At 45.9% G+C, this 18,702-nt stretch overlaps 1 protein-coding gene across 1 annotated transcript in view; it reads left to right on the forward strand.

Moving 5' to 3' along the window:
- The window catches only part of Dock2 (dedicator of cytokinesis 2), a 260,786-nt gene that overhangs the window by 204,177 nt on the left and 37,907 nt on the right, over nucleotides 1-18,702 (forward strand). The window contains exons 9-14 of the mRNA XM_008850736.1: nucleotides 5,033-5,189; nucleotides 7,600-7,640; nucleotides 11,049-11,139; nucleotides 11,959-12,078; nucleotides 15,543-15,632; nucleotides 17,097-17,201. Coding sequence (XP_008848958.1) covers nucleotides 5,033-5,189; nucleotides 7,600-7,640; nucleotides 11,049-11,139; nucleotides 11,959-12,078; nucleotides 15,543-15,632; nucleotides 17,097-17,201 — 604 coding nt within the window. The remainder of the gene's footprint in view (nucleotides 1-5,032; nucleotides 5,190-7,599; nucleotides 7,641-11,048; nucleotides 11,140-11,958; nucleotides 12,079-15,542; nucleotides 15,633-17,096; nucleotides 17,202-18,702) is intronic.

An 18,702-nucleotide genomic window follows, 5' to 3' on the forward strand; every position in this document is an offset into this window, starting at 1 on the left:
AAACACTGACATATAATTCTTCAATTTACCTAGAATGCACTACTCACTGACTTGGTATTGTTTACCAAGTGATGCTCAAACATCACCACAAATAATTTCCCTCAAAAAGAGCCCTGTACCCCCCAGGCACACCTCCTCCATACACACACACACACACACACACACACACACACACACACGCACACACACACACACACACACACACACACCCGCCCCAGGTCTTCTAGCCTCATGCAGTCATGACTGCATTCTGTCTCTGGTTTTGCATGTTCTGGGCATTTCACAGACTTGGATCAGTATAGCCCATTGTAACCAGCTTCTTTCATACAGCCTGCTGTTCTCTGGCTCATCCAGATCACATACATCATCACCAATTTTGTTTGCTCACTAATCAGCTGATAGATATGTAGTCTGTTCCGCTTTCTTGGTTTTTAGGATTGACTGTGCCATGAACACTTAAATATGGCACTTCAGAACAGAATTGCAAGGTGGTAGGGCAATATCAGTATAAAGATAGTCAGCCTTTTGAGGAGACACCAAACACACTAACGGACAGCTCCATCTTTACCCCCACCAGCAATGCAGGAAGGCTTCAACTTCACTTCCTATAACATCTGTTAATCTCTCTTATCGATGACAGCCCCCCTGGCAGGAGTGTGCTGATCGTCCTTGTGGTCTGTTCTCAGTTTTTGAGGTGGCTAAGGATGCTGAGCATTTTCTGTTGCTTATAGGCTACTTGTATCTTTTGGGGGAAACACGTGGCATTTGAATCCTGACTCCCCAGTTTGCAGCTGTATGACTTTGGGCAAATCCCATTAGTGCTCTGGCCTCAGTATCCCCGTTTCTAAAGCTCCCATGGTTATTTTGAAGACTAGGTAATTAGGAAGCAGCTGGCACACAGCAGGTACATGCTTAATGAATGTGCTTAAGTCCCTAGGCCTGGCTCCCAGTTCCTGTCTCTGGCTGTCTGGTAATTGCCCCTGCCTTCTCAGGAAGATATCCAGGCACCCCAGTTTCCCCTCCTCTGTATTTTCTGGTGTGTATGATCCTCTGGTGTGGGGACTCTTTCCCCAGTCTTCTCTGAATGTTGACTTTTCCTAACAAAGGCAAACAAAGGTTTGTTCTAACTTCCCACCGTGAACCTCCTCACAGCTGGTCAGAGTCCAGCCAGGCTCAATGGAGCCCCTGGAAGCACAGTCTCAGCTGACCCAGGCCCTGCCTGTTGCTGCACGCAGGCTTCCTAAACACCTAAAATGCAAGCCAGATTTACTGGAGGGAGAAATGTGCTGGCTGTCCCCTGGGGAAATGTCGGAACTGAGTCTCCAAGGGCAAAAGTCCGTGCTCATCTTAAGGTTCTGAGAAGGAAAATCTAAATAGTGACCAGAAGAGGCATCCTGTTCACTCTGGCAATTTCCTTTTCTATAAATGGCTGGGGCTCTGCATCAGGCTTTGGACTACCAGCAGGACTCACAAAATCCTGTCTGAGTGGCTCTTTATCAAAGGAGTCCTCAGCGGGTTAGGGAAATTAAAGGCAGCTCGTTATTTTCCTCCTGAGATGGAGGTGTGAACGATTTTTTTTACACAAAACTAATCATGCCAAACCTGGAAATCAGGGCTTCTTCAGAACAGCCAGGGGCCCTGGGCCCTGGTCCCATCCTTGTTCTCTCTGAACCTCAGTTTCCTTACCCATACATTAGAGATAAATGCATTGCCCAACTCTCAGAGGTTTGGTCAAGACTGAAAGGGAAGGTCTGTAAGGTACTTAGCGTGGTTGCTTTTCTTTCTTGGCTTCCTTTAGTTTTATTTCATTAGCACAGTTTCTGATACCCAGTGGGTAGTGTGACTATATTAGCTATTGTTATTATTATCCAAGTAGACAGTAATGTAGCTATTAGGAACCACAATTCAGCCCCGGGTTTGGTGTCTTCCTCCTAGTTCCTCATTCAAGGCCTGAGCTGGTATAGGGATCTATAGACAGAGTCAACCTTGTAGGCACAGGGCTTGAAAGTTGGATGGTATTTTTGTGACTAGAACGGGGTTTCCCTTCCTATGGCACTTACAGTCTTGCCTCAGGGAAGAAGGCTTGATTGTAGGATAAAGCTGAATCTTAGTCCTCGCGTGCCTTTGTGTAATGCCACAAGCTCTACCACCACCTTACACAGACCCTAATCCCCCCTGCCGTCAGAGCTCTCCCCAGAACCCACCTCTACTTGCTTGGGGATAGTAAGGGAGTATCAAAGTGAAAAGATCTAGTTGTATATTCTGGGGCCTGGATTCTCCCAAAACCAGTGTACTGGGAAGGGGAACAGTTCCATCAGAGGCTTTGCACAGTTTTAAAGGGGATGAGTGGAAGTCCAGGTCTGAATGCTAGTGAGGGACTTGGCTTCTCTCTCCAGAAGCCTCCCTTGCTGAGTGTGCAATTCCAGGGAGGCACCACTCTTTGAGCCCCCAAGGCAGTGGCTGGCAGAGGGTGATGGATGGAGATCCACTAAGGAGAATGGTCCATGTGGCTCATGACTCCCACCACTCTTTCTTATTGTCACTTAACACTCTACTGTGGGACTTAGAGGAGAGAGTTATGTGACCTTGGCAGAACCTAGCCCCAAGGGCCTCATACCTCATGTAGTTTGGGGGGTTATGATAATGTCTGCTTTAAGTTGTGGGAGTTCAGAACAGGATAAGCAATGAAACGGGCTTAGTACAGTGGCTGGAAGGCAGGGAGTTAGTTCCAAGCACAGGACAGTGCCATTGTACACCATGGTTCATCCTTATCTCTATGTATCTCTCCTGCTGAACCAGGACCTCCATTCAGGGCACCAGGTCTTAATGATCTATAGTTTATAGAACAGTATGTGTTGAATGGATAGCTGGGTGAGTGGTAGCTAACCACCCATCTCTCCAGCCCTCCACTGTGTGAACAGCCTTCCTTCCCCATCCCCAAAGAACAGACACACTAAGAAACTGAAGAGTTTATTTTAGGCATTGGATTGCTGGGAGATAGTTAGCAAGGCAGGATCTCAGACCACAAGCAGACTGGTGAATCAGACTCTATTAGCACAAGTGCTCAGGTGATGCTCACATAGGTTGGTCTCCAATACTAGCTATGCACTGAAATCTCCTGGACAGCCTCAGAACAAAGCAGTGCTGCCTGGGCCTCCCGAGGTTCCAAAGATACAGCCTAGGCTGGGCGGTAGCTTTTTGGAAGCTCCCTGGGCATTGTGGCATGGTCTAGGGCTGAGAACCCTTGTTCTGGCCAAACTTGAGCCTAGATGTGCCTTCTGCCTGAAATCCCACCCTAAACACCAAAGAGAAGCTCGACTGCAGGGCTGAAAGTGGCTGTCCCAGAGGAGCAGGCACAGCTGTGGCTGAGCCAGACAGGTGTAAATCACAGGCCATTTGCATCTCTCCCTGAGAGCTGGGAGCAGGTGCTTCTCTCAGATCGATGTGTCTGATGTGTCTGGTCCCCACCACAGTTTGAGATGTTGCCTCTGTAGCCTGCTGTGGATTCTGATAGGAAATGACCCTGTGAAGTCCTTGCTTTTCCCCTTTTCTCCTCCTGAAATGTCTCGGGACTTCCACCACCTGCCATAGGCTGGAAACGCAACCTGGGTGGCACTTGTCCACCCAAGACACCCGAGAATGTGTTATGGCATCTGTGAGAAAATCTCTCCGCAGATTGAGTGACTGGCTTTGTTTCCAAGGTCGCCACTTAAACTTATATCAGGGTGGTATTGGGAAGGCCTTTTAACCTTTCTTTGCTTCCATTTCCTCTTCTGTAAACAGGGAAGAATAGTGTCTAGTGTTGGAATTCCTGTGAGAATGTCTTAAGGGATCAGCACAGTGTCTGGCACTGCATATGTGATTTTAAGAATTGTCGTCAAAATTGTAACCCCATCCTCTCTTGCAGGGGTGGAAGGGTTCTCTGCCAGCTGATGTCTCTCCCCACCACACTATGTCTAGTACAGAGTTTAGCCACTGATAGGTGCTTTAGAAGTGGCATAAAGTTTTTATAATGCTAATATTACAAAGAATGTCATCTGTTTGTTTTGTTTTTTATCAGTACACCTGTATTTAAGTAGGAAAGCAAAGCATTTCTTTCTCCGTTGTTTACTCCAGACCCCTTGTCACAAGCAACCACAGTTAAGCGGCTGATGTCTAACCTTGGTCGTGCCTTGTGCCATCTTGTGGGTATACACACACACACATACACATGCACACATACACACACACACAGTTGGGTAGTTGAGACATGGATGCTGAAGCAGACTGTTGATATTTATCAACTATGAGACCTTGAGTAAGTTCAGTGACATCTCCATGCCTTAATTTTCCTATCTATGAGAGTCTCATCCTTTAGACTATGATGGGAGATTAAAGGAGCTCATCTTTTTAGGATACTGAGAATAACACTGGGAAGATGGTAAGTTCTGTACCAGTTACTTAAATAAAAAATAAAATCATTTGTAGACTTATTTAACCATGTATTTAAAAGAGTTTTTATGTCAATACCAATTCATCCTTCTAATACTTTTTAAAGCTTTCATAGAAACACATGGTGTGAAAATACTAACCATTTTCTAATTGATGGATACTTCAGATAGTTCCAGGCATTCCATTATCAGATACAATTTGAAAGCCCCCAAAATACAGCCTAGCATAGTTCTAGGAGTATTTCTGTGGAGCAGATTCCCCAGAGTAAAGTTGTTGGGTCAGAGACTGTGTACATTTAAAATACTGCTAGATATTGTGAAAATTGCTACCCACAAAAGTCATCCTGCTGCACTCCCAGTGTGAGCAAATGTAACCATCCCCACCACCCCCATCCCGCACCACTGCTTGCATAGGAAAAATTGAATATTTTAATTTTTTCCCGTTCCTATAGCATAAAAATACCTGCTGTGTTGTATGACTGGATGAGTGTATGGGTAAGGAAAATAAACCAGGGCTGAGCAGGGGGCTTCCATCCCCTGGTCATTTGCTTGTGCTCCTCACTATTTCCCAGCATGAGCTCAGAGCCCTTCTCTCCCCACAGCCTGATGGAGTGTACAGTGGAGCACCCCACCATTGCCAAGTCTGTGGAGAGCTTTGTAAGTCTGGTCAAAGGGCTACTGGAGAAGCTGCTGGATTACCGGGGCGTGATGACAGACGAGAGCAAAGACAACCGTATGAGCTGCACTGTGAACCTGCTGGTGCGTGACCGCCCGGTCCTCCTGGACCCAGCCGGACTGGTGTCCTGCCGTGCAGGCTAAGCTTGGGGTCTCACGTCTGCTCTTGGGAGGGAAGCGGTGCTAACTGCTCTGGAAATCAGTGGCTGAGTCCCTGCTCTGCATGTGTGCTCTGTATCCAGAAGCCTTCCTGTGCTCAGTTTCCTTATATGTGAAGTGGAAGGTGAAAAGAACTCCTTTAAGTTCTTCACACATCCTACTGAAGGAAGAGAGCAGAACACCTGGCTAATTGATGGGTTTCAGAGACATACCTGTAGCTCCTGGGCTCTCGTCCTGCCTGCAGTAACTAATGGAAGCTCTGAGTCTCGCTCTGTCTGTCTCTTAGAGAAAAGGACAGCACATAGTTCATGAGGCCGTGCAGTCCTGGACCATGGTTAAAGGCTAAAGTGTGGCAATATCCTTCTTGCAGAGTAACCCTAACAACTACAACTTAGAGCGGGACGTGGTTAATTAAAGCAGCTAGCTCCAAACCCAAGCTCTCACCCCCATTACATGAGCTCTCAAGGGCTAGCTCTGAAATGGCCTCCCATGGTGTCATGTGACTATGAGTAGCATCCACGGTGTGGCATCTCTACAATGTCTGCCATCCTTAAAATAGCTTATGTGAATAAAATCAGTCAAAGCCCACATGATATCTATTATATACACTGCCTCCTGCCATTCCCAGTGTTCCAGAAATACAAATCCTGCCCCCCAGCTCTGCTGTGTGGCTTCCCCCTACCTGATATGAACTCTTTCTTAACAGCTTAGATATTGCCATTGATTTTTCAGAATGCCAAGGGGATTTTAAAAACCCTGACTACAGCAGAAAGGAATTCAGTGCTAATAACAGGCCCAATTTACATAACGAAATGGAAAGGGGTTTTCCCATTTCTCTCCAAGGAGGCTCGGGAGCTGGTTGAAGAAATTGAACTTTATCTGCCACACCCATACCAGAGAGAATGTGTAGGTCAGGCACTTCCAAAACAGTCAGGTGTTAGAGAGGGGCAGTGGGAAGGTGCTGCTGTCAGCAGAGTGGAAGTTCTGTGAGGTTGCCACCCCTGACCATGTCCCCCGGAACACATCTTCTGTATGTCTCTAAGTTGAGCATGTAGGTGCCTTGCATCCCACAAAGGTTTGTCATGGTGTGGCTCTTAGATCTGATCAGGATGTCCTGGCTAAAAAAATCTATGAAAACCTGTTTTAAATTGTCCCAAGATTAGGATCTCAAACAAGCAGAGTCCAAAGTTACTACCAATCTAGATGGCCCCTAAATGGAGAGATGGTTCAGTGCTTAAGAGTACTTGCTGCTCTTTCAGAAAACCCAAGTTTAGTTCCCAGCACCCAAGTCAGGTGGCTCACAACCACCTGTAGCCTAAGGGGCTCTGATATCCTCTTCTGGCTTCCCCAGGCACCAGCACACAGGTGGCATACACTCACGTAGACACATACACATAAATAAAAATAAATGAATAGATAAATGTCCCCTAAGAACCAGTCCCGATGGCATGCACTTATAATCCCAGGAGGCTAAAACTAAAAGAACAAGAACTTGAGGGGCTAGAAGAATGGCTCAGCAGTTAAGAGCACTGGCTGCTCTTGCAGAGGACCCAAGTTTGATTCCCAACACCCACATGGCAGGTGCCAACCATCCATAACTCCAGTCCAGGGGATCTGATGCCCCTTTCTGATCGCCATGGGCATTGCATGACACAGGTACACTTAGATACATGCAGGCAATACACTTGTACACATAAAATAAAAAATAATAAATAAAATACTTTGGAAAAAAAAGGAACAGGAGTTTGAGACCAATGTGGGCTACAGAGTGAGACTGTCTCAAAAAATAAAGCAATAATACAGCAAAATTTAGTACAAACAAAAGAACACAATCAAAAAAAGACAATGGCCTCTAAGTTAGAACTAGGACCTGGTCTCCTGGGCATGCTTGAGTTTAAGTACTTTGGGTATGGAATTGCATCATAAATCTGGAGTATTCTTTGATGTCAGGAGTTAGGATCTGTTACTGCTGCTGGATGCTGGCACTTACTTTTCAACTCAGATCCCTGCAGCTGCACCAAGCTCCTAAGGTTGGTCCAGGTTGCCTTTTAAATCAGACAATCTGAATAGATAAATTGCTGGGTCTTGGCAGCCCAGCAAATAGCTCTGCTGCATTCCCTAAAATGTGATGAGTGAGACACTTGCTCTGCCCCTTTATAGTCAGAGAAGTGCTTTACAGAGCAGATCCTCTTTGCATTTAGCAAAGTAAACTTCCTGCTCCCCGTCAGCCTTCCCAGATAGTAAGCAGTCCTTCCCTCAGCTCCATCACCACATCCTGTATCCCTGCAGTTCTGCAAAGAAAAGCATTCAATACTGTTTTTCCTCCTCTATCTAGAATTTCTACAAAGATAACAACCGGGAAGAGATGTACATAAGGTAAGATTTTTATTCTAAAATCTAAACCTGCTATGTTACCCATCTGCTCTGTATCCATCTCTGGCTCCCCCTGCCTTCAGGATCTAAACCTTGTTTCTTGGCACCTGACTCTTAGTGTTCTGATTTCTCTCAATTTCCCAAGTCTTGGAACCTTCCATTCTCCCACAGTCATCCCCAGGAAACCTGAGTTCTGAGACCTCCTGCTGTCCAGATGCAGACATTTCCCTTAGGAGTGAAACCTTGCAAATTGAGTTGTGAGCTTATTTGCGTCTGTCACAGGAAAGCATGTCAAAAACCCTCCTTCGTCCAGGTACACAGTAGGGCCATTGGCTATCCTGCCTTTCTAGAGAGAAAAGGGCCCAGTGAGATGGCTCAGTGGGTGAAGCCTGGCCATGTAAGTTCAAGCCCCAGGACCGACATAGTGAAAGGAAAGAACTGACTCCTATAAGGTATTCTCCGACCTCCACACGTGTGCCATGACAGGTGCACACCCATACGTACACATCATATTCATGTACATGCCCAATATAAATATAATAATAAAAGGGAGAAAAATACCACATTGCATGATGCCTCCCTGGTAGGCATTTAAAAAAAAAATTTGAGTATATCATGAGAGGCTTTTTGAGGACATTCGCCTAGAGCAAAGAACTCTTAAGCCAATTTTTCTCAGACTCTCATACTTTTCCTGAAAAAAATGTATTACTGTTATTTTTTACTCATTACAAAAATAAAACACTTTTTAAAAACCAAACCAAAACAATCAAAAAAGCTTCATAAACTATAAGCTAATAAAACAAATCATGAAATAAACTCTCATAACCCATACATATTTTGAGACTTTTTAGTTCACATATGCATCTAATTCTGTACATGCAAAAATGGCATTATATTACTAATAATTTATTCTTCTTTCTTACTTGACAAGATGTACTTCAACATCACTTGTAAGAAACTGTAAAATTTCCTTTACAGACTATGCCTTCATTTATCTAGCCTGTATCAAATAATTAGCTTTTTTCCAGCTTTTTTCTACAATGAATAACACAACAAAGAATTCTTGGTCATAGATCTTTGGTTCTTATGAGCTGAGGCCCCAGCAGTGCAATCAACAAGAAAGTGGAAGAGCGCGGGATTTGCAAGGTTTCTGACATATTCAGTTAAAGGGCTGAACCTTTAAGTCTAAACTCTCTCTCCTCTTACCACCAGCATGGTTCAGTTCTTACTTTACCTCAGTCCGGCAGTAGGAACAGTGGTGTGGAGAAAAAGTCATTCTCTAGATTGTCCTGAGCTTTGCTACACACAAAGTTTTGGAGTCTGCAGCATGGGGGTCCTTGCCTCAGTTTCTCTGCTATGCTGGCTGGGCCACTCTAGTCACTGCTTGTGGTTTTTCTCTCTTTGCTCTAGAAAATTCTCATTCTGTCTTCGACTCTGAGGGTGAGATGGGAGACTCCAGGCTACATGACCAGCACATGCCCCCCGCCCCAAAAAAAACCTCTTTCCTGTCTTTTCCACTTTAGAAGCACAGATAGTGAGTCTCAGACCCCCACAAGCTTTGGAGAGTGGGGCCTATGCTAATTTCAAAAAGCCAAGCCACCATATTGGTTTACTCTAGATACCGCAGGCAGGGGATAGTCTGGATGTCTCTTCTGTTTGGCAGAGAATTAAAACATATTGTAATTGGTTGCCAAAAGTTTTACATGTAGAGACTATAAAAACCAACATTTCCTTCTGAAAAACCCAGGAAGCATCACAACACTGCACCCTCATCCCACTCAGACAACTGTCACTCACTGCGTGGTGGTGGCCCTTTTAGATACAGCTGTGATTCCCTATGGCACCTCACTCCAGCACCTAGAGGCATCTGACTTATTAGCCCTGGTGGATCTTCTTTGGGGCTCTGTAGCAGATGGTTAAGCTCCAAGGTAACAAAGGGGAGGCGAAGTGGCCTTGGTTGGTTCAGAAGTTGGAAGTAGCAGGGGAACTCCCCCTTGGGCCACTCTCCCCAAGTTTTTGAAGCCCAGCCATCAAGGGGCCTAAAGGGAAGCAATGAGATAGGACTGAACCATGTATGCAACACAGATGTCTCCAAATTCCAAACTCTACCTGGATGCCATGTGCAATTTCATTGAAAACTCCCATCAGCAGAGCATTGTGGGGGTTGAGGCAGGAACAACTAGGCCAAGCCCTGCCCCCATCTCTCCTAACACAGGTCTGTTTTCTCACCTTAAAAGCAATGTTGGCAGGATGAGTTGCATATTTCTGGCGGGGATGCTCGCCCACTTACCCTGACCCCCAACTGTTGCAGAGCCCAGCTAAACTATCAGGCTAGAAATCTTTCTGAAAGGATCTCGTGTCAGTCAGTTTTCCATCACTTTGCCAAAAAGAATGTTTAGTTTAATTCACTGTTTCAGAGGCTGTAGCCGGTTGCTACTTGGTCCTGTTGGGCTTGAAGCCATGGTTTGCTGCCCATGTGATCAGTTATAAGAATGTATCGTAATTCCCTTCTTTTGTTCCTATTTCTGTCTTCACAACCTTTCAACTGGATTCTCATCTCAGGGTTCAGAACTGGAATGTCACTTTGCAAAGGGTCAGGTGATGGGAATGTGAGTATGCCTGAGTAGCAGATTCTCTCTATGAACAGCTCAGGGCCTCCCTATCCATTCTCTAGTCCCTGCTCTGCTGAGCTCAGGGCCTCCTTATCCATTCTCTAGCCCCTTCTCTGTTCCTTTTGCACTTTACCAGATAATTCTGAAGAGAAGATCCAAACTACCCTTTATAATTGTCGTGCTGACGTACTCACACAGTGATTAAGATGGAGATCACACTTCAGTTCCTCTTGTTTTAGCATGCTGACAAGCTACTTGTTTTCTTCTTCTATCGCCATGTCATTACACTGGCCAGACCCTTCTGTATCAAGCTGAATGTTATCTGGAGGTCCCTAACTTTAGGTCATAGTTTTTCTCATCAGAATATGGGAGTCCCTAATGAACTCATATCACAGGGTTTTCTTGAGGATTAGATGATCCAAGCCTTAACACTTAGCATAAACACTTAGTACAAGCTGTAATTCCAGTACTTGGGGGATCAATAGGAGGGTCGTGAATTTGAGGCCAGGCTGGACTATGTATTACATTCCAGGCTAGGCTGAGCTACATAGTGAGTCCTTCTGTCAGGAACAAAAGGAAAAAAAATCACTTAGCATAGTACCTGATACATACTAAGTATCATATGTCAACAAATGCTAGGTGCTGTTATTACCACCCATGTAGAAGGCTGGTCAGCCAGGCTGAAGGACTTCCTGTGCCTTACAGAAGAACCCCTTTGTTCTGTCTGGCTGCTTCCTGTCCTCTTCAAATACTTTCTTAATGTTATGTCTTGTAACTCTTGATGGTTTCCCTCAAACAGGTACCTTTATAAACTCCGTGACCTTCATCTGGACTGTGACAATTACACAGAGGCCGCCTACACACTGCTTCTACACACCTGGCTTCTCAAGGTACAGCCCCATGAAGAGGATTCATGCTAAGATCCTTATGGGATCCCCCACAGGTTGGAGAGTTTAAAAAAGAATGAAAGAAATACTCAAAAGGGAAAAAAAAGCCAAATGAAGTTTACTTTTCTTGGTGCCCCTAAATTCTACCTGGCAGCATATCTTTCTGCCCTACTTAACCTGGTCACAGAAGGTTCTGAAAGACCTTTCTATTCAACAGCAATAGCCTTAAGGACGTGTTTACAATGTTACATAGCCTCTAACCTGTTACCTAGGATAAAACATTAGTATGACCTGAGCTGCTTTCTTGAGAACACTGATGTGAAAGCAAAGAATAGTTAGTTTCCTTTGACGTTTGAAGTATTAGAACTGTGTCTCATTAGCGTTTAGAAAAATCCCTACAAACTACACACTGTGAACCATTAGAAAGGCAAACAAACCCAGTTTAGTCGAAATCAGTCACTTCACACATGGAAATTGCAGACAGCATCTGTCTGACCACAGATACCAGGAACCAGGGGAAGCCAAAAGAAGGTGTATGCTCCTTAATAGAGAGGTGTTGATGGCTCATGGTCAGTGGTTCATCTGCTGTGTTCTGATCATCAGTACTGCTAGAGAGCAGTCTTCAAGCATCCTGGGTACTAATACCCACGAAAATGGCTTCCCCAATAGTACCTGAGTTTCCAAAGATGAACTGAGAGAAAGGGAAGGAGAAGAGACAGATCGGGCAAGAGCTAGAGAGGGTGGTTTCTGCCTTAGTACTGGCAGACACCTGTCCATGACTGCCTCTTAACCCCCATGTGACTCCCTATATTCTCTCTACAGTGGTCAGACGAGCAGTGCGCATCACAGGTCATGCAGACAGGCCAGCAGCACCCGCAAACCCACAGGCAGCTGAAGGAGACACTCTATGAGACCATAATAGGCTACTTTGACAAAGGAAAGGTAATGGGAACCTGCCCTCTTCTCTTTGTGGGAACCTTGGCCACTGGGTGGACTAGTCTCTCCCATACTCTACATGTAGACCATCCTCAGGTCTGGCTGGCTCTCCCTCTGAAACTGAAATCTGATGACATCTTTCCATCTTTACTCACTCCTACCTCCATTCAGATATTAACATCACTTACATGGATGCTACAATGTATCCTAAGCAGTTCCCTGCTTAGTTAGGACAGAGCATCATCCATGGCAGTGCAGGAGGATCATGAAACATACACTGGAGAATGCAGGCTGAGAACAACCATCTCAATGACTCCCCCATTACTTAACATACATTACGCAATCTTCCCATCATCCACTGGTTCTCACATGAGTCCTGACCACCGCTCATTTCATCCCTAAAGAGGATGTCTGTGCCAAGCTCTTTGCAACCTCAGGACCTTTGTACTTGCTTTTTCCAGTTTGGAGCATTCCTCTCCACAGCTTCCCACTGGAAGGTGAACTCTTTCCATTGCTTAGGGTTTTATGTAGACATAGTGAGGGCTTCCCTGGCCACTTCCAGCCCCTCTGCCCAGAGTCACCCTTCTTGTTTCTTCAAAACAAAGCACTTTTCTACTACTGACATCGCTTCCTTCGTTTTGGTTTTGCTTGTCTACTGTCTGACTCCTCACTTCAGTGTCCATGAGTGCAAAGACTTTGTCCTATCTACTGCTGAATGCCTGATGGCCAGAACAGAACCTGACATGAGAGACCAATGAATATATGTTGGGCAAATGAGAGGATTGACAGATAACATTGCATTGTCACTGATCTTTAAACAGCAAGGATTCTGGCAGAAGGGAGATGGAACAAACAAGCTCCTGAAAGCAGCCCTAATTTCCAGCAAACCTTCAGGCAATTCCAGCCCAAAGGCCACCATCCATCCCATAGGCAACATGTCACAGCACTGCATGCTTGGGGTCCAGAGCCAGATATCCAGATAATGTCCTTCATGTTGTCACCACTTACAGTCTCACTTGGCCTCGCTGATGGTCCAGGTCTCCTCCTCCAATAGTGAGAGATTAGCATCACCTGCTACCAAGTTGTAGGGTGAAAATTAGGTGGGGAAATGCACATAGATGTCAGCATAGAAGCTGATGTGTGGCCATGTCTTAAAATTCAGTTGCCACCATTGCTACCTGCCTACTTCCTCTCTGAAGCCTTCCTCAAGCCCTCTGGCTCATAGATAGCCCTCAGTCTCCTCTGACTGGAAAGGCTTTTTATTGTCCATCAGGATACCACTGAACACTTGGTTTGGGTCTGTCCTGCCCCTGCAGTTCACTGCTTCTGTCTTGGTCTGCCTTCCCCACCCCAGGATGATGAAATGAGGTAATGTCTGCAGAGCACTTATAAATTCCCACCAGTTAGAGAAGACTGTCTTATAATTTACAATTATAAGCCTCTTGAGGGCAGAGACTCTGCCATCTTTTGAACCTCCTGTCCCACTGGGAATCAAATCAGAGCTTGCTATTTGTTCATTGCTGGTTACCTCGGTCCCACTGTGGGAGCCCCAAGTGGAGCTGGGCTTTGTCCTCAGCTAGGAATTCAGTTTGACCACTCTGCTGGGCACAGAGGGAAAAGGCATGAGTGTGCGGCTCAGAAAGCTTACTGTCTTGAAGAAACAGACACACCAGTCATCAGATTTTGCATGTTGCTCTTTAGTATTGTGTGATTATTATGATGGGGACAAGGGAGCAGAGTGGTGCCTGGAAGCAGAGAGGAGGCAGCAGATGGTACAACTCACCCTGAAAGTCACTGCCATAGAAGCTTCTAGAATAAAGCCTAAAGTTCTTAGCCCCCCCTCAGCTTTCCTTAAAGACACACACACACACACACACACACACACACACACTCTCTCTCTCTCTCTCTCTCTCTTTCTCTCAACTCTCATTCCATAAGTCCATCTTGTCACCTGATAGAGTCCAGTGCCTTCCCAAACCTAACAGCTCCATCTCCTTTTGCTTATCCTACCCGCCCCCTTTGTGTTCACGAGAGCAGAAATGGTGCCTTGTCTATCTTTGGACCAGCTCCATCACAGCACAGATCGATGACCATGCACCATGCCCAGAACCCAGCTGCTGCTCCATAATGGATGTGTGAGGCTCAGAGAGATCAGTGACTGTCAGAGGTCCCAGAGGACTGGAGGAAATGCTGGGCATCTGTCTTTCTGCCATGTCTCCACTCTCGGCCTCTTAGCAGTCTCTTAGCACATGGGAAGCATATTGTTTCTCCCTGTCCCCAACATTGTGGGAAGTTGGCAGAGACCTCCACTTGTGCCATACAGCACCCCTGACCCAGTCAGGATCATCCCTACAACCTTCTTGTTCAGGGCAAGGCCCACAGATGCAGATCTTCCTGGCACATAAAGCATTTTTATGCTGCTCACTAAGCTGTCTGGGGTTTACTGCCATGGTTCCTCTGCTCCACACTTGGTTTTATTTATTTTTATGCTTGGATGCAGAGAGAGCACTTTCCTTATGAAGCTCACAATACATTTTGGCAGCCTCCACTCTCTCCTCCCCTGCCTCCCCCAGCATTTCCATTTAGGTGCTTTTCTGTTTTAAACCCAGTGTGGAGTGGGAATGGGTATCCTCTGAGACTGCCAGGCCTCCAGCCTGCTGTGCTCCCCCATACCTGGCTGCAGGGTGTCCTGACACCCTGCAGTCTGAGATGGAGGACAATCATGGCTTAAAACAGAGCAACAGAAAAAAAAGGTGTCATATTTTCTTAAAAGATAGAGAAGACCTACTTTGAAATTTTTAATCACATTTTAGTATACTGGTACGTCCCTACCTCTACCTCTATGCCTCTCCCCACCCCCCGACCCCCCGCTTACTCCCACAGCCACATCAGCCCATTAAAAAGTGGTATGTCTAGCAGAAGCAAAGATCCCAGGACTGAACATCAGGGACCAACTTCATCCCCAGAAATGCTCTGACCTCGGACCATTTCTTTGCTTTTCTGCGGACCATTTTTCTTTGACAAAAGGGGTTGACGCTTCCTTGTCCAAACTACACACTGGGGAAGTGAAGGAGTCAGGGAGTGCTTCTAAGTTACTAAAAACAAGGCAATGAAGGGAGTCACACCTACTGGGATTGGCATTCTGGCTCTGCCTCTGGTTGGGGAGGTGAACCTCTGTTTCTCACCTAGAACATGAAGATGCTGTTAGTGACCTCTCTCCAACTATGTAGGGAGAATCAGAAAACATTTAAACATAGCCTGCTTCATTATTCATCAAAAGGTCAGGATGAGAGGCCAGGGAAAGGGCACACACTATAGGGAAGTCCCAGGCTCCCCCTGTGTAAAGGATAGAACAGCATAAGAGAAGGCCTGCAATTCCAGGGGGCCATGGCCAGACTCAAGTCCCTTTCTCAACAAAGGCTCTGAAAAGCTGGGGTCCCCCTAACCTTTGTCTCCTTGATCATCTGTAGATGTGGGAAGAGGCCATCAGCCTGTGTAAGGAACTGGCCGAACAATATGAGATGGAAATCTTTGACTATGAGCTGCTCAGCCAGAACCTGGTAAGGCTGCCTGCCCGAGGGTGGTGCAGAGGGAGATGAGGCTGGTGAGGTCAGGGAAACAGGAGAATGAGGTAGACCTGAGCAAGGCCACACTGTGCCTTCCAGTTGTTAGATGGAGCATCAAGGACCTGTGAAGCAGAGACTGCCGCTGCTGCAGCTGGTGTGCACCCAATAGATGTGCTGTTACATTTGCAGTAAAAGTCCCACAAATCAGCAGCCCAATTAAATAAAAACACAACTTTGTGCTTTTCGATGAACAAATAAATCACATTAACACGCTCCCCATCTGGCTGTTCCCATTAGCATCTTTGCTCAGAACTTGGTGGGGAAAGTAGAAAGTGGGGGAACCCATCTACCCTGCCTGTGCTACAGAGCCAGGAACTGGCAGGGAGTTGGCCTCTGCAGGGGAATGCAGAATTTTTTTTGGCTCCTCCTTCACTCCCCACCCCATCATCCAATTTCTGACTGCCTGAATACCAGGACCCCAGGCCTCCTTCGTACTTTGAGAAAGGCCAGTCCAGACAGTTCCAGGAAACTGTAAAATGAAAGTCAGGATGTTGAGAGGATTAATAGCTGGGAATTTGGGGGTGTGGCAACATGTTAAAGTCAACTGATCATTTAGCTGTTTTCACTGTGTGAAGCAAATACATGCACCTGCACAAACAGACATTTAGTATCTGTCCTGCCTATATATCTGCACAGATGTTTGCAGACACAGGGACATATGTGTCTTTTGAATATGTGCATTTATACATAGACATAGATAATACCCAAGACACGTTAACATAGGACGGATGTTACACCACACAGGCACCTATTTAGAACTACATGTGTGTTCTATGTCATATCAAGTGATCCTTGCAACATAACTCTTCATGCGTATGTGGCATGTGGAGATTTCTTTAGTGCCAACAGCAATTGCAAGATGCCGTGAAGGGTAGAATGAGTTATAAGCTGCTTTCAAGGATATTAAAATCTGGAAAGCACACACCTCTTAGAGTGGACGAAATAGGGTAGGTTTGCTTCCGCATGGAGCCGTCTCTGTCTGGAGACACTTGGGCATCTCCGTATACCCTCACTAATGCCTTCCACAGCCACACATGCACAGGGACGGGAGCACAGTGGGAATGGCAGGGCCCCTGCAAGTAGCTTTCTGGGCTCAGCTCAATAGAGACCAGTTGTGCTGAGATGCCAGTTCTCTACTGCAAACTGGAGAGACAAGATTATCATGATCCTGATGCAGGTAAATAGCTAGTGCAGGTGGAGAGCTAGCACAGCACCTGCATGCTATGAGTGTGGCTGGAACCATCATGATCACAGACATTCTGATAGGTGTGATTATGTGCATTTGGCATGCTGGATCTGGGCTGACTGTAGTGTTAAAACTGAACTCTTTAAGCTGAATGTGCCTTGGCTACACATCTGTGTCATATTGTTGTTACAAGCCATGTTTTCTTCTTTCAGATTCAGCAGGCAAAATTCTATGAAAACATCATGAAGATCCTCAGGCCTAAGCCTGACTACTTTGCTGTTGGCTACTATGGCCAGGGATTCCCCTCCTTTCTGCGGGTGCGTTTGTATGTGATTCAGGCTAGGGTTCCAGGGCCTTAGCACCTTAGCTGTCCTTGTGTGTTCTGAGGGTCTGCTTGTAGTTGGGAGTTCACAGCTCAGGGGCTGAGGTCTTCTCTGTCTGAGGACTGTTCCAGTAGACTCCATGGGGAGCCCTTCCATCCTGACTACCAGCAGCAGTAACCTGCTGGTTACACAGCAACTGTTGCTGCCTGGAAAGTACAGGTGCCCTGTTGTAGGAAGGAGGCATTCAAAGACCAGGTAGGATCCTTTCAGCCACCAAGGAATTACTACAGAGAGGTAGTCCCAGACAAATATGGTTGTCAAAATCCCTTTATTCTTTAAAAGTTATTGAGGAAGGGGCTGAAGTACTCAGCAGTTAAGAGCACTGACTGCTCTTGCAGAGGACCCTGGTTCGATTCCCAGCACCCACGTGGTGGTTACAAACCGTCCTTAACTCTAGTTCCAGGGGAATCCAAAGCCATCTTCTGACCTCTGTGGCATTGTACGACAGGGGTGCACCCATATACACGCAAGCAATACACTCATACACATAAAATAGAAATAATAAAGTATTTAAAAAGTTACTGAAGAGGCAAGGCACGTCTAAATTGGTAGACTAACTCTACATATGTGTATCATATGAAAAGTGGAAACTAAGAAAAATTAAAACTATCTGGCGAGTTATTTTAACATGGCAATAAGTCTATCACATGTTAACATGAATTACGTTTTTAGAAAAATAATAGCTACATTTTCCCAACTTAAAAAAATCAGCGAAGAGCATTTGTCATCCCCATACCCAGGAGGCAGAAGCAGGGAGATTGCTACAAATTAGAGGCCAACCTAGTCTATATAGAAAGTTCTAGACTAGCCTGGGCTACATAGCGAGACCCTGTCTCAAACAACCGACCAATCAAATGAACAAAAATCATTGAGAAGAGCAAAACCGATTGATATTTCTGCACATGTCTTTAAAGCCAAACCTGAGGCCAAACAGCTCGATTCCCACGCCCACATTCATGTGCTGTTTCAGTCGCAGCGTGTGTGCCTCTGGAAAGCTGCCTCTTAAGGACACCCTTAGTATCATTATGAACCTGGTTTTGATTCTGTGGGCCCCTGAAAGGATCTGGGGTCCCTGCAGCATCATTTCTGAATCTCCACTTCATTCACTGTGTGCGGCTTGCACTGGGTCATCCACAGGACTATTGCTAGACTGTGAGTCTGCACTGTAAATCCAGGGTCAGAATAACACCATGGAAATGGCAAATCTCATTTGTTTTACAGTCTAGTCTAGGAGACAGGTCATTCACTGCTATCAGTCAACATGAAGGTCACAGGGGGCTTGAGCAATGGCCATGAGCAGTGGGTAGGCTGGATGGGGAAGGCATTCTGGGTGAAGTAGAAGTGGCTTTCCCAGACCTGTTTATACATCAAAATCTGCCAAGAACTTGTTTTGAATGCATATTTCTGGGCTGATTTCCAGAGACTCCATTTTAGT

The sequence above is a fragment of the Nannospalax galili genome, unplaced genomic scaffold, assembly GCF_000622305.1.
Source record: "Nannospalax galili isolate Female #2095 unplaced genomic scaffold, S.galili_v1.0 scaffold104, whole genome shotgun sequence".
Classification (NCBI taxonomy): Eukaryota; Metazoa; Chordata; class Mammalia; order Rodentia; family Spalacidae; genus Nannospalax; species Nannospalax galili.